General features: G+C 46.3%; 5 protein-coding genes across 5 annotated transcripts; 3 read left to right on the top strand and 2 right to left on the bottom strand.

The window, feature by feature from the left end:
• Positions 1-2,507: 2,507 nt before the first annotated feature.
• Positions 2,508-5,423, top strand: N7500_008457 (uncharacterized protein; the record flags this gene model as incomplete). Its single annotated transcript, XM_056679601.1, has 13 exons — positions 2,508-2,584; positions 2,631-2,810; positions 2,885-3,044; positions 3,097-3,225; positions 3,277-3,371; positions 3,428-3,629; positions 3,694-3,821; positions 3,888-4,005; positions 4,058-4,175; positions 4,237-4,501; positions 4,554-4,608; positions 4,669-4,864; positions 4,915-5,423. 13 exons carry the CDS (start codon positions 2,508-2,510, stop codon positions 5,421-5,423), a joined length of 2,232 nt encoding a protein of 743 aa, XP_056529973.1.
• Positions 5,424-5,679: 256 nt separating this feature from the next.
• N7500_008458 (flavin-containing monooxygenase) lies at positions 5,680-7,727 on the bottom strand (the record flags this gene model as incomplete). Its single annotated transcript, XM_056679602.1, has 5 exons — positions 5,680-6,146; positions 6,196-6,813; positions 6,866-7,023; positions 7,082-7,363; positions 7,426-7,727. The coding sequence occupies 5 exons, from the start codon at positions 7,725-7,727 to the stop codon at positions 5,680-5,682; spliced, it is 1,827 nt and encodes a 608-aa protein (XP_056529974.1).
• Positions 7,728-8,467: 740 nt separating this feature from the next.
• Positions 8,468-9,583, bottom strand: N7500_008459 (alpha/beta hydrolase; the record flags this gene model as incomplete). Its single annotated transcript, XM_056679603.1, has 2 exons — positions 8,468-8,633; positions 8,691-9,583. 2 exons carry the CDS (start codon positions 9,581-9,583, stop codon positions 8,468-8,470), a joined length of 1,059 nt encoding a protein of 352 aa, XP_056529975.1.
• A 2,198-nt stretch (positions 9,584-11,781) lies between these two features.
• On the top strand, positions 11,782-12,063 carry N7500_008460 (uncharacterized protein; the record flags this gene model as incomplete). Its single annotated transcript, XM_056679604.1, has 1 exon — positions 11,782-12,063. One exon carries the CDS (start codon positions 11,782-11,784, stop codon positions 12,061-12,063), a length of 282 nt encoding a protein of 93 aa, XP_056529976.1.
• Positions 12,064-12,342: 279 nt separating this feature from the next.
• On the top strand, positions 12,343-14,451 carry N7500_008461 (flavin-containing monooxygenase; the record flags this gene model as incomplete). Its single annotated transcript, XM_056679605.1, has 5 exons — positions 12,343-12,756; positions 12,808-13,049; positions 13,109-13,469; positions 13,529-13,784; positions 13,841-14,451. 5 exons carry the CDS (start codon positions 12,343-12,345, stop codon positions 14,449-14,451), a joined length of 1,884 nt encoding a protein of 627 aa, XP_056529977.1.
• Positions 14,452-14,916: the final 465 nt, after the last annotated feature.

The raw sequence follows: 14,916 nt of genomic DNA on the forward strand, positions 1-14,916 counted from the left end.
CATGTTCCTTCCCATGATCGCCTCGAAAATTGGTAAAAGGCGAAGAAAACGTCCCCCGCTCTGCCGAGTATGTCTATGGATACCCTCTATGACCAAGTATCCTGCGACAGTCGGTTTTTACCCGCACCCCGACAAATATATATCGCTACATTCAACTCAATATTTTACACCACCAACATAGTAAATATATTCTTAATTTTGATATTAATAGATGGAGAAATAGCCAATAAATATAATACATTAAATATTTAGTGTAACACCCCTTTGCCTTGCGCGTAGCAAGCGATCTCCTAGGTACAGAGCGAATCAAATTATCAATTACACCCTGATCAAGTGCATTCTATGCAGCGTATATAGCTCTCCTGAAATACATCCAATCCTCCTTACTCCTACCAATTTCTATCAATTCGGGTTATATCTTTGATAATAATCCAACCTTTAGCATCCACCAGTAAGGCTCAATAGGGCTAAGATCAGGCGAATGTAGAGGCCAATCCTCGATATATACCCTGTATTCTCCAAACCACTCTCTTACAATATTCGCAGTATGTATATAGGCGTTATCTTGCTAGAAGATTGTTCTAGGTGTATAAATTGAGAGAAGGCCTTCCTTAAGAGCGTTAAAATAGGAATTTGCTATATAGCCTTTCCTAATACCGCGCCTCTCCCGTTCTCTAACCACCAAATGCCTCTAAACTGCAACATTACTAATACATTGCGTTATGAACTTATTTCTCTCCTCCTGGCGGGAAATCAAGTTCTCTTAGGAACTAGGTCTTTACTACACCATCTCGACTGCTTCGCAATTCTGTTTCATCGCATTCTGGAGATATAGGTTCTAGCACAGGGCCTGGGAAGCGAATAAATTTCATGAACTCAACCGGCTTCCGATCGATGCAAGCCTCCCTGGCAATTTCTCGATCGGTATCTAAGCAAAAAAACCCGCACTTCAATATATGCTGCTACGGTGAGCCTTCGTAGAGTGTTGGCTGACTTCTCGGTCACTTCAACTAGACCTCTGCAAAGCCCATAAATAGGCCCGGACTCTGGGCCCAAGGCCCAACCAGAAGTGCGTTATGCGCTGAGCCTTTGAAGATCGACCCAATCTACAGCTCATTCGTGGGGGTCCATAATGTCCCCATTACAGCCCATTGGGGAAGTTCAACTGGGATCTATTAATAATTGTATCCCAGCCCTTCTACTAATTGTATAAACTTGGAATATGTAATTGTATCTTCTAATTTTCCATAGAATCTGTGTATAAAACCTCTTTCTGACATTGCTGAGAAGTCCTCTCATTTGCTTGGAGCCGCAGATTGTCTCTTAAGATCAAAGCCGTGGACTTACTACCATACTACCATTCTAAGTTGAAATTGGATTGCGGATCGTCCCGACATCTCACGCATTATTTTCGAGCAGATCGTTTTCAGTGTTCATTTTGTCACAATTGTCTGGGTTATAACCGTGCCAAGCGCCCCACACACATTCCGGGTTATGTGTGTTGAACGCTTGGCACGGTTAGTGGTCCGTTGCGGTGGAACTGGCTCAGCTGTACTGTATGCTACGCTGGTCTATTACTGCGTGTGCGCGGAATACTTGTAATTGGGTTTAGTTTTCAGCTCCACATGACTCTGCGCTTTGAATGTGTATACCGCCAAAGTCAATCTAGCGAAAATTGACCCATTTGACTGCCACGTAGCCTATACTTGGCGATCCTTGGAATCAATTGTAGTAACCAACTACATGAAAAATGGAGACCCGCATGTTGGGTCTTTTAAATGATCTCATGAAATATTCCTAATCACTGAAATGGATGGGAAGTGACATTAATGTGCCATTCGCAGCAGCAGTAGCTTTAGTGGAGCCGAACAATCTGCAAGATTTTGCCGGTGTAGATCTTTAAATCAATCGCAGCAGATGCCGGTTCTAGTACGGAGTACTGGGACCAGTGAGACTCGGTCAATAGAAAGGTATACAGGAGCGACCATACAACACCACCGCGATGGCGCCTTGACAAGCTGCATTCTCCGCAGGTCTCTGGAGTATTGATATCGGTGAGCCCAAGCCAAGAGATGTCCTGTGCAAACTACCATACTTTTGACAGCCCAAGGTTATAATGATGCCCGCAAGTTGCCTTTCGGCATGGCTCATTGGCGTAGACCTAGCTGTAAGGGCCGCACCTTCAGCCCCACCGGCAAGGATATATCACAATCACACCTTTCCACCTATAATTTTGATTCCCCACCGCCAAACCCTTTTTCTTCGGCCGAATGAGTAGCATCTCCTACTCAAGACTGAAGATTGACAGGTCATGTCTATGAAGTAAGGATAGAATGTGCCCACTTTGAAAGAAACAGCGGTCAGAAATGGGAGAATGAAAACATACATAGCCTCTCACTGCCATCAAATAAATATGAGGGACTCACCCGGGTTTCAAATGCTTGAAGTTTCAAACAAATTCTATCGTTCCTTCATTGAAGTATTTTCGAAGTGACTTTTTTCCCAATATGACCCAGCCTACCGAGCTAACCGACGAAGAGAAGAGGCTGGAGGATGAAAAGAACAAAAAGGCCGAAGAAGGCAAGTCTCGCTCGCTTTTTCCTATACTCTTCAAGTATAAATGCTGACAGCAACGTAGCAAACAAAAATGACGTCCAAGCGGTCTTTGATATCTACGTCTATGATGACAACACCGGAAAAGCCAAAATGGACAAGTTTGTCACCCTTGGAAGTTTTAAAAATGTCCAGGGTAAGACATTGTCAGACATTCGTGGGATGCTAAACAACGAGAACGGTTTGAGTGTTAGGCTGTATGTGTTGGTGACTGCCAATTTAAGCACAAAAGGTCCCGAAAACACCAATCTGAATACTAAGAGGATTATAGACAAGGCTCGTCTTTTTGCAATAAGATTGGGGCTATTGCAAATGAGAGTTTACCTTTCACCGAGTATATTAAATCCCTCGATAGGGGTGGAACGAAGATCGAACAGAAGCCTGAAAATCAGGGATATTCTGTCCAAGTTGAGGGATATTCTGTCCAAGTTGTAAGAACCTCTTTGTCTTCTTTCACACAAGTCTTACTGACGACCGTAATAGCCCACAGGAGAGGAGCCAGTCTTAGAGCCACAAGTATATGCTGTCTATTTCAAATCTCGCTCTTTGACTTCGGAGATGAACGATGTGACCAAAGACTTTCTGAAAGAGAAGCTAGATCTTGAGCTACGAGTATGCATATTGTCTTATTCAGTCATTGTACTCTGAACTAACCTTGGATAGAAATCGGAAATCGGCGCGATCGACAAACCAGATATCCTGAAGAGCTCCTACAGCCACGGCAACTTTATGGCTGGAGTCAGTAAAGCAACGGCTGTGTATGTACCCCTTATAGAATGTTGCCTTGGAATTCACTAACACAAGGTTTTGCAAGTCACCCCACCGACATGACCCAAGGACAATGGAATACCGTTATGGAAGCCAATTCCCTTTTGCATGCAAGTTTTGTTAGATTACCACTCCGTGGAGTGCCCAAAAAGGTCGAGAGAGCTATGTATCCGGCGTTCAAGTTGAGACCCCGCCAGTTTCATGATTTCAATGCTTCATTGGATAACAAAGACATCGTTATCCCCGTGGTATTTATTTTCGTTCCATAAGGTCCGGTATGTGGGAAAAGGCCGAGCTAATGAATATGCCTAGAAAAATTTGATCATCCCTCGTTTCAGAGTTGAGGATGACTCCTATGTCGCGGTGTCTGAGAATGATTCCTCCGTCGCGGAGGCCATTGCCTCTAGTTCTCTCTCTGAGGCTGCTGCTGAGCTTGCCGTGTAAGTATGCACCTTTGGTTTTGTATTCGTGCGCAGAGATCTTCAAAAGCTAATCGAGTAAACTAGTGGTGGGGGATTCTTTGGCTATGGCGCTGGAGCTCAGGCCGGCTTCAAGAACGAAGAGCAATCATCCGGTTCTAAGGCTAGGACGGAAAATAAAAAGCACATGACCATCACTTACAATGTGAGTTCCTTATTGATCTGACGATGATCAATCGATTAACTCTGGTGATCAGTTCCCTCGTGTGGTCCTCCAACTTGATGAAGAAAGCCTGGAACTCTCCGATGAGTGCGCTGAGGCTCTCAAGCATGTCAAAGATCAGGCATCTGTCCAGGCTTTCAAAGCCAAATATGGTACATAATATTCATTTTGTCGTTGAATCGGTGGATGTTGTTTCTAATCAAAAATATCTAGGAACCTTCTTTGCCACCCGCATTGAGTTGGGTGGTCGGCTACATGCCACAGAGGACTCAGCCGCCATGGGAACTAGCAGTGTATCTGAGAAATCGAAAGCAATGAAAGTGGCTGCTAGTCTGAGCTTTTCGTCACCATATGTGCAGGCTTCCGCTAGCGCTAGCTATGGATCGTCGAGTGCAAACAAGAAGGACAATAGTGAAAGCTCGTTGGACGTAAGCATGACGTGGGAGGCTAAGGGTGGTGATACTTTGCTTTGCAATAAGTATGTTGTCCTTTGCATTGACTGACGCAGGTGAAGCTGATAATTGTGAAAGTCCCCCAGCTTGGTGTGCCACCGTGGCATCCTTTTATAACTGGCGAGTGGTCAAGGTTAGTGTGCCACATATACTCCTGCCATCGCGAGAAAACATCCTAATCCCAATAAAACAGCAAGAAAACCTCCTTTCGATTGAGGATCTGATATCTAGAATTCCCGGGCATGAAAACACCAAAAAGCTATTCGAGAACGTCCAGAATGGCGAAAAGAAGGAGCCGGTGTTCAACAAGACCACTGTCCCAGTCCGTTTCAAGGAGAAAACAACCGGAAAGTACCTGAGCATTCGAAAGGAACCTTCAGGCCTTATATGTATGACTGTTCAGCAAACGAATACTGGGTATGATACTGACGAGTAGTAGTGGGTAGCTTGACTGGGAGGAGGGAATACTGGCGTGACGGTCAGAATCATCGTGCATTGCAAAGGACTCCCGCCGTGCTAGAGTGGAAGAAACAAATTGGTAATTCACTGCGCGAAATCTATTTCGCCGAGAAGGGGGACCACACTGTCTTCAATGTGCACGGTACACTCGCTACCACCGAGCCCAAGGGGCGTGTTCTTGCTGGCGGTAAATACATAGTTTGCAGTGACATGGCAAACACCTATTTACAAGGTACACCGACAATTCCTGAGTACCAGAGATCCTTCTTGTACGGTGGAGCCAAAGAAACGGCGTGGGCTTTTACTCTCAAGCCGGTGGACCCGTTGCAGCAGGCGGGGACTAGTTTGGGACCGGAGGATGACTTCCATATCGAGATCAGTAATGATAAGGGACAAGTGGGCCTGATGTCTTCGTGTGCCGTGTTCGCGATCAACCTCGGTGTGGTTGATGGAACACAAGAGTTGACTTTCGTGCTAGAGTATGCTTGAAAGTGGGTGCCCATTTACACCTGGTTGCAATCCAAAAAGTGATTATTGTCTTCGTTATCGTTTTTGCTAGGGGTCACATACGGAGATGATTATGAATATCCAAATCTACCGGTATAGTCAAACATGCTAGACGGAAGAAAGAATGCAAAGATCTACAGGTTGTTATTATCTGAAAGACATCGAGTCCTAATGTCGCACTACGAACAGAAAACAAAACGATATGGAAGTTGTATATACACAGTTGCCCTAATAGCCTCTAATCATGGATCTGTGGGAGATTAAACAGGTTCCAAAACTCATCAAAGTCCAGCGTTTGCGTGGCACCGATGTCACCTCCCTTAGCTTCTCTTAGGGTAGTTCCATTGCCCAGATACGAGAAGCGGTTGATCTTTGCTTCAGGTGTCCGGTCCATCTTAAAGTCCTCCCAGCGCGGGTTCTTCATGGCTTCCAAGAGATGGAAGATGGATCCGCCGTATATGGCGATAACTGGACCATCAATAGTACCACGCTTGTACCAACTGCGACAATCTCGAGTCCATACTGTACGTTCAAGGTACTTTTGGATATGCTGATTGTACTCTTCGTTGACATCATCTTCGATTTCAAAGCTGCGAATGCCCTCTGTTTGCATCTTCTCCATCCATTTGTAGATATATGCCGCGGTCGCTTGAATTCCCAGAATCAGGGATCCGTTAGCGAGTGGTGAATTGGGTCCAACAAAGCCTAAACCCGTAAGTAAAAAGAAATCACAGTTGAAGGGAGCAAAACTTACAAAAGTAGTTCGGAAATTCTGGCACACACATGCCCATATATGCCTTGGGGACGTCTTTTTCCCACTTTTCTGCCATATTGACTCCATTGCGACCGACTAGTGGGAATGAAGGTTTGAATGAAGTGTCAAAGCCCGTAGCACAGACAATAATGTCATATTCCAACTCCACGCCGCTTCGCGTCAGAATTCCTCCCTCGGTGATTTTTGAGACGTCGTCCCATCTCAGTTCGACATTGTCCTGGATAATAGCTTCCAAGAAACCCGGCCCGGGTGTTTGGCGACGGCATCCAACTGGGAAGGAGGGAACAAGGAGTTCAGCTGCACGCTTTCCTTTCTCGCTGTTGCCCAACCGGTCAGTCATAGACTTTCGGAACATATCTTGAGCTTGCTTTTGAAGGTCGCAATCAGCAATTACGCGATTGAAATTCTCTGCTCGTCGGTTCATAATGGCGGCGCGATAGTCACGAAGGACTTTAGGATCCTTGAATAGCTCTAAGGTGCTTTCTGCAAAATTATAATCTTTGTCCATTTCTGGGTCATTTGCGGTCGGTTCATTGATCCCAGGAGCTGGGCTGATCCAAGTTTGGCTTCGTACGTAGCAGTCCATATTCTTGACAACTGGAAAAGTAAGTTACTCGATATAGGCAATCGACGAAGTCTGTGAACGTACCACTGGCAAGTTTAGGGACAATCTGAATGCCCGAGGATCCGATTCCGATACAGGCAACGCGTTTACCGGTAAAATCGTAAGTGGAATCCCAATGCGCCGAGTGCATAAGTCTTCCTTTATAACTTTCTAGTCCCTCAATAGAGGGCCACTTCCAGTTGCTGCGATAGCATTATGTCAACATGCCATATGTGAGATTACCAGAAAGGGATTACCTACTTCAACACGCCGCTTGCATTGATGAAGACATCACATTCGTCTGGGATTAGACTAGAGCCGTGCCTAATCTGGAGATTCCACTTCCCTTTTTCCTCATTCCAAATCGCAGATTCAACCGAATGCTGAAGGCGGATGTATTTCTCAACTTCATATTGTTTGGCGACATCTTTCATGTAAGAATGGATCTGCTCTGATGTCGCATAATAATTCGGCCACTCCGGGTTGGCAGCAAAGCTGTACGCATAGTTATGTGCTGGGATATCACACTGACATCCCGGGTATCTGTAACCAATAGATTAGTTACAGTGATCTTGTAGGTGTAATCCAGAGCTTATTCGGCTTACCGGTTCTCATACCAAGTTCCTCCCAGATCAGCGTTTCGTTCATAAATCACAATTTCTGCATTGGCATTCTTCATACGTTCATTGAAAACGATACCCATCATAAGACCCGAGTAGCCCGCACCAAGGCAGACTACGCGAAGTGGTCTCCGGGTCCCGATAGGCTGTTCGACAATGGTATACTCGGGATTGAGGCGATGATGATGATGGGAGCTCTTAGTGCCCTTGTTGGTAAACCCATTTGGGAAACTGGGCGGCGTCATGACTGAAGCCATTGGGTCTATAATAGCTGACGGTGGTGACATGGTTGAGAAGAAGAGACAATACTAGGTACAATTTTGAACTCCAAGTAGCTCAAGATCTTGTCTGAATGTAGTGCCTATACTTGTCTTGGAATTTCTAAGGAAAATTCTTTCTATGAGCATGGTGTTGTAGTCATAAATAACATTCGCGGTAGTCATTAGAGGGGTATTCTTGCCGAATCTCCGGCTTAGGTCCTAGGTAAGATCCCAATAGAACGGAGAAGGTGCGATATTATCGGAACATGTGCCGAAAGGCTCTATTCCGGCCTTCCTGATTGGGATAACCGACATGGCCGAGTCCGGCATCGGCCAGCGTACCCCGCGTTTTGTCGGGAATCCGGGGGAACGGGGGAAGAGGGGGAAATAAGGAGAAATTAGGAGAAGGGAGGAGTAGTAAAGCGGTTTGGAAATTGTCTCATTGAGGGAATTGTCAATCGTGTTGGCATGCCGTGATACATATTATGGAAGTAGATACTTCTAATCTAGAAAATTATGAGTAGAGGGATACTCAAATCGACAAAGTGAGCGAGGTCGCTTTTTCTCCTCTTCCAACACAGAATATCCCACGGTTGTTATGACGCCTGTATACTACAGCCAACTCGTTGATGATAGATAGACAGCAATTGTAAAGTCTAGTCTAAAGAAATTATCACAGACCCCGAGGAATGAAAGACTATAAACGCGCGAATGTATTTTGAGCAGATTCCTAGTCCTTCTACTATGTTGAAAAATCAAAAAGCCCTTTAATATTCTTGAACGATAAACTTTCCGGAGGCAGAAGGTTTCTCCAAAGCCCATCGAATTCCATCTTCCATGACTCGATCCCATTGCTTGCAAACTGACAATCTCTCACCGAAGCGTCGGAAGCCATGTGGTACACCCTTAAAGACATTGACATTGGTGGGTACACTTTGAAAGTGTGTTAGTGAAGAGACAGAGATCAAGCCTGACGTAGTATTCACTCACCCGTTCTCGGTCAAGAGTTTCCCGTATAGCAGCCCTTCGTCTCTGAGAGGATCATAGCCCGCAATTCCAAGAGTTGTTGGTGGCAGGTTCTTCGCATCATCAGCAGATAAAAGCCCAGGATTTAGCCGTTGGTCAGTCGGATCTGGATGTTCCACTTTTAAGAGACTGTTAAACAACTGCTTCCTGCGCATATCCAGGATCGGTGCGTTTTTATTCTGGGAATAGGATGAGACAACAGGGTCTTTTATTTGACGCATTTGAGAGTCATAACATTCAGTATACACCAAAGCAGGGATCATTAGCACCTGGCCACAAATGGTGGGCGTCGGCGAGACTGCAAGTTTCGAGCTCGATGCTGCCCGTGTCAAAGAAGCGGTAAGCCACGCACCAGCCGATATTCCACCAATGACGATTCTGTCTGGATCACCGTACAATTGAGCAGTGTTCTGACAGACCCATAGAAACGCGTCTTCGGCATCGTTCCAGGCGGTTGGATACGTATATTCAGGGGTATGGCGGTAGTTGACATTGACAACAACAGCTTGTGTGTTGATAGCCAGCCTTGAGCATATCGCATCTTCTGAGCTCAAGGTACCGAACAAAAAACCACCCCCATGAAAATGGATGTAAATGGGCAGGACCTCGGTGGGAGATATCGAGATTGGACGATAGCTTCTTGCCTCTAATTTGTACCCATCCCGGCCAGAAATCAAGTGATCACGCGTAGAGACTTGGTTCGAAAACTCTGCCATCGCCTGTCGCGCCACAGACTCCCTGCCTTCGTTGGCGGCTAGCTTCAGCTCTGACAAACTCTGTTCTTTCACGACTGGCAACGTGGCTTCCACACGTAGCCACTCCTGGCTGGGAACGCCGTATTTTGAAAAGTCACACATCATGTGGCAGGTAATCGTAGACAAAATCTCTGTGATACCACTGAGCTGGGTGCTTGTGGATGAGCTCTGATTCCAGCAAGGGGTTGTGTTATTATAACCTCTTGATCAGGTGCCGGAATTGCCGACGGTCTCGGCGCTCGGAACTGGTATTATATTAGCAAATCCGCACCCTGGTGGATAATTGCCGTGATTTCTATTTGCATTTGTACCACCAGGTTGATGTGAGCCAACTGACCATTTCATGGAGTTGTGTAGGCGGTTGGGTCATGCCTTGACGTGTGAGTGATTAGATAGAACTATCAACTAGCTGACCAGTCAAATGGTAACCCAAAAGGCTAAGCGAAGCTATCGGTTGAATGCAGCATGAGGTAAACTTTCCCGCCTCCTGTCAACTAAGATTACACATATACACTGGGATCAGCCCAGCGGTCAAGTGCGTCCAAAAGGTTTTGATACTTGGAAATTGTTTCGGAGGCCAGGTCACTCAAGCCATCCAAAAAAAAAAAAACCAAGTTCATGTTTTCTATCTGTTGAGTGAGAAGCTTGCCAGCAACTAAGCTCGTCTGACTGGAAACAAAACTAAAATAATCTATCTACTCTATATCGTTGTGCAATACTTCATTATTGGAGTTGAGAGATCGAGCGATTTGCTTATTTCCCAAGTGACGATTGGGCAACTCCTCTGAGCTTAGGTATCTGTCATTCGATCGTAACCTCTCAAATGTTTGTTCAAACAGATCGGCAAGCGCCCGCATCATTTTCAGTTCCTTCCTGCCATTTTGGATCTAGACTGCTCAGGTATCTGAGTAGCCCTGGGCATATTGAAGGCGATCTACCCGGGATGTAAAAGAAGCCTCGGATCGAAGCCAAGAACTTTTGGATGAGCTAGGTGATGAGTTGAGTCAATATTGGCCCATATGCATGTACATATTACCAGCGCCAATGCCAGCATCGGTTTGCGTTACGCTGAAGTGCGAGGATGCAACATCGCCCTGATCATCGCCACCGTGATAGGCCGTTAGCTTTGCTGACTCTCGGTAGAGATTTTACGAAGGGAGACACGGATCTACAGACCCTGCCCATTGATGAACAAGTGCTGCAACTGCTTTGGCCTTGAAGTAGCAGAGCTTAAAGATCACATATAATCTGTGGAGTCTTCTTAGTACGTTGGAAGTTCCATGGACAGATGGTGGGAAATATGCAATATTCTTAGACTAGCATGATATACACGCGAGTTCAGCGCGTTTGCGTGTTTCTGTCCCGGGGGCAGATTGCCTTAACTGCGACTCAGTCATGACTGCGGCCACGAAACATCATGGTAGGAACTGTTCTTATCCACATCATTTATTGATATTATTTCAAGATCGCTGAGCGATCAGGTATTGTGGTACTGTGCCATATGGTTGTCGCTTGTGGGAAGGTAGGCCGTGGGTAGCGCTCCGCAAAGCCCACGAAGCCGAAAGTCCAACCCGCCCCAACCCACTACTGGGTTGGGTTTGGGGCCCGGGGTGAAAGCCCAAAAAGTACCAAACAATGTAAGTAATCTGAAAATGTGACATTTTCTTGATCACTCTATATATAGATTTTGGGATAATGTTTTATCATCGCAATTTGATATTGTGAACAAATGATCAGTATCTCAATCACGTTTAAACGCGAGAAAACGAACTATTTAGAAAGATAATAAATTATAGTGGTTCATTTAGAAAATGGTGGTATTCCCACCTAGATCTAAAATATATATCTGATCTCGGAGTTTATTTCTCGACTTCAACTACTTGGACTTTATTTGAATGTAGATGGTATCGTTACAGAGTACTTAAGATTATAGATTCTAAATTTGAAGTCGTTATGATAAGTAGAAGGGTCAGAACACATTGATTATAAGTTCCTAGTTCAACCCCCTGAGTGGCCCCATTATAGCCGATTGGGTGGAGTTGGGCTTCGAAGGTTGAGCCCATGGTCCACTGCTGGTTGGGCTTTGGGCCTGGGGTCTGCGCCCATTTGTGGGCTTTGTAGAACCCTAGCTGTGGGAAGCCTCCCGAGGCCGAGCAGAGGTCAAGTTGTTGTGTACAGGCATACCGCAGTCAAGGCATACCGCATCCAAGGGGACATCCCATCCATAGATAAAATGTGAACTTTCTGTGTACCCACCTAGTCGATAGACGGGTATATTGCTTCCAACCGACATTTTCCCTATGGGCGGATGTGTAGGCCGAGTAGTGCCACCCGCCCAATTTTTCTTTGAGCGAAACCGCACAGTCGCCAGTATTTGCAATTCGAAGGATCATCCGCAGCCCGTTTCGGACTCAGAGGACTCTTGCTTACAACCGAGACAGGGACAAGTGACAAACAATGTCGGCGTGTCCAGAAATGGATTGCCGGAGGCACGTGTCACGCTAGCCCCTTTCCGCCGGAGTATCTCGGCTACCCCAGCCTTGGCCTTCGTTGCAAGTATGTCTGAACTCTTCGGCAAGTAATTCGCTTGAGTTAAGTCACGGCGTGATGTGGGGCGGGATGGATTGCTCTGTCGGCACAGAACGGCCTCCTCTTAGGCTGGGCAGGGGATGTAGGCGTAGCGGGGGTTGTATCCCGCGTTCCTGTTCTAGTATAAAGTTGGGGACTCTCGACAAAAAGACAGACCAAGAGGCTCAAACTGTCGATTGCCTTTCTAGCCCAGAGAGCTTTCGCGTTGTCAAAAGCTCAACTTGGATCTCCACCCCCTCGTCATCTTCCATCGAGACGGCTTTCCCACGAGAATGGCACCATCAATCGTGACCCCAGACCTACCAACGTCACCCGTGGCAGATGGTAAGGTTCCGGCGGCTTTCAATACCAAAAGCGCGAGAGACCTTCCTGAGACGTTGCGTTCACATTTCGCTGACCACATCAACGGAAAAACTACCGATGGTCCGAAGTCGACTGGCGACCGATTCGAGGAACATTCAGTTCCATTCAATGACCAATACGCCCTCAACCCTCGCAAGCTCCGTATCATCACGATTGGCGCCGGCTTTTCTGGGCTTGTGCTTGCGCACAAATTCCAACATGCCTACCCTGAGCTTCAGGACTTTGTTGATCATACGATCTTTGAAGGCCGAAGCGATATTGGAGGAACATGGCTAGTCAACACATACCCCGGTGTTCAGTGCGATGTGCCATCTCATATCTACGTAAGTCTACGGCCACCGCTTCTGATCTAGGTTCTCTGCTGACAGACCCAGGCCTTCCCATTTGACCCCAACCCAGACTGGCCCCGCTTCTATTCCAGCGGACCTGCGATTCAAGAATACATCAAGACAACAGTGAAAAAGTGGAATCTAGATCGTGATATTCAGTTAGAAACTCAAGTGGTCGGTGCCTACTGGCAGGAAGATTCTGGAAAATGGAAGATTACTGTGAAGCACGATGGAGTGGAGCGTGATGAGTATTGTGACATTTTAATATCGGGCCAAGGTAACTTGGTGTACGTACTCAACCAGTCTCATGTGAATTTCAAGATAAGCCCAATTAACATTTCGACAGGAGCCCTGCCTGGCCAAAGATCACCGGACTCTCCGATTTCAAAGGTCATGTTACGCACTCTGCACGATGGGACCATGACTTCGATTACTCCAACAAGCGGATAGCTGTCATTGGCAATGGGTCATCGGGAATCCAGATTGTACCTCAAATGACCAAACTTCCCGGTACGACGGTGCGCAACTTTATTCGTGGTCCAGCTTGGGTCTATTATCGTGTCCCGCCCTCAAAACATCTTGGGCGAGAAACTGAAGATACCAACCCGGAATTCCTCGAAGAAGAAAAAAAGAGCTTCCGTGATCCCGTCCAACACAGAGAATATCGTAAAGGAATTATTCACCGTACTAACAAGGCATTCCGCTTGGTGAGATCTCACCTTTCAACTCTTCCGTTTGATTGAATTTAACAAGAGACATTATATAGTTCATGAAAGGGGAGCCCAATGAAACTACCGTGGCCCTCGCATCAGCCCAAATGGCCGAGAAGCTCAACCATGACCCTGTGCTGTGTGAACAGCTGATCCCCAAATGGGAGATCGGTTGCCGTCGAGTTACCCCAGGCCCTGGGTACCTGGAGTCGTTCTCAAAACCGAATTGCAGTCTCACCTCCAGCCCAATAACCAAAATCACCGAGAAGGGTATTGTCACTGCCGACGGGCAAGAATTTGAGTGCGATGTTTGTAAGTTTAGTATCCCTTAGCCAACATTTCCAGAAATTTCTAACAAAGTATTTTAGTGGTTTGTGCGACTGGCTTTGACGTTTCCAAGTGCCCTCAATACCCTCTCGTTGGCCAGAATGGAGTCAACCTCGCTCAGAAATGGAAGGATGAGCCCACATCCTATCTTTCAGTAGGAACCGATGACTTCCCCAATTACTTCACGATGGCCGGTCCCAACTGCCTCTGCGGCCATGGCTCCCTCGTGGAGGCCTTGAACTGGACAGGCGACTATTTCGTGAAAATGATCAAGAAAATTGCCACAGAAGACATCAAATACATGGTCCCAAAATCATCCTCTGTCCACGCATTTGGAAAATATCAAGATGAAATCCACAAGACATTGGTGTGGTCCGGCTCTTGTCGCAGCTGGTACAAGAGAGGCACCGTGGACGGCCGAGTCACACATCTTTTCGCAGGTAGTGCTATTCTGTTCCGCCGTCTACTAGGCGAGATCCGCTCGGAGCATTATGATATTGCTTACAACTCGGGGAATCCGTTCCGCTTCCTAGGCAATGGATTCACTGAGTGGGAAATGAAACCGGATGCCGATCTGGGATGGTATGTGAAGGTTGCCAAGTCAGGGCCTGAGGCCTATACTGGCAACGATATGAGCTGGGTAGCGAAATAGATCAACCCTTGAAGATGTGTTCCAGGCCTTGATATCTCTTAGTTTGACTGGTTATGTTTATTTTATGTAGTCCGAACTTCAATTTATACCTACTTTCCCACCCTTTTATCCAACAATTGTTCTTCCTTCTATGGTAATATGAAAGACTTTCGACGACCCCGATGGTTGCCTTCCACAAGAGTTGAGAGTTCAAATGAACGAAAAGAATCTTGTTCCTTGCCTTATAAGTGCAGATCAAGAACGAATGAAATTAATGAATCTTGCCCTCAATGATCTTATAAGAATAATACTCTACCTATAGCCAGATACTAAGAGGTATCTAGTTATTCAATGATGCGGCATAATGAAACTTCGGTCTGCTGGCTACATCGCCTTCTCGATTCGGAAGGTAATCTGGACTATGGGGCCACGGGGAATTGACAGAGACTATTAACTGGTGGTTAGAACATGGCAATGAAGCATACG

Source organism: Penicillium coprophilum (genome assembly GCF_028826855.1).
Source record: "Penicillium coprophilum strain IBT 35676 chromosome Unknown utg000005l_segment0_segment0, whole genome shotgun sequence".
NCBI classification, from domain to species: Eukaryota; Fungi; Ascomycota; class Eurotiomycetes; order Eurotiales; family Aspergillaceae; genus Penicillium; species Penicillium coprophilum.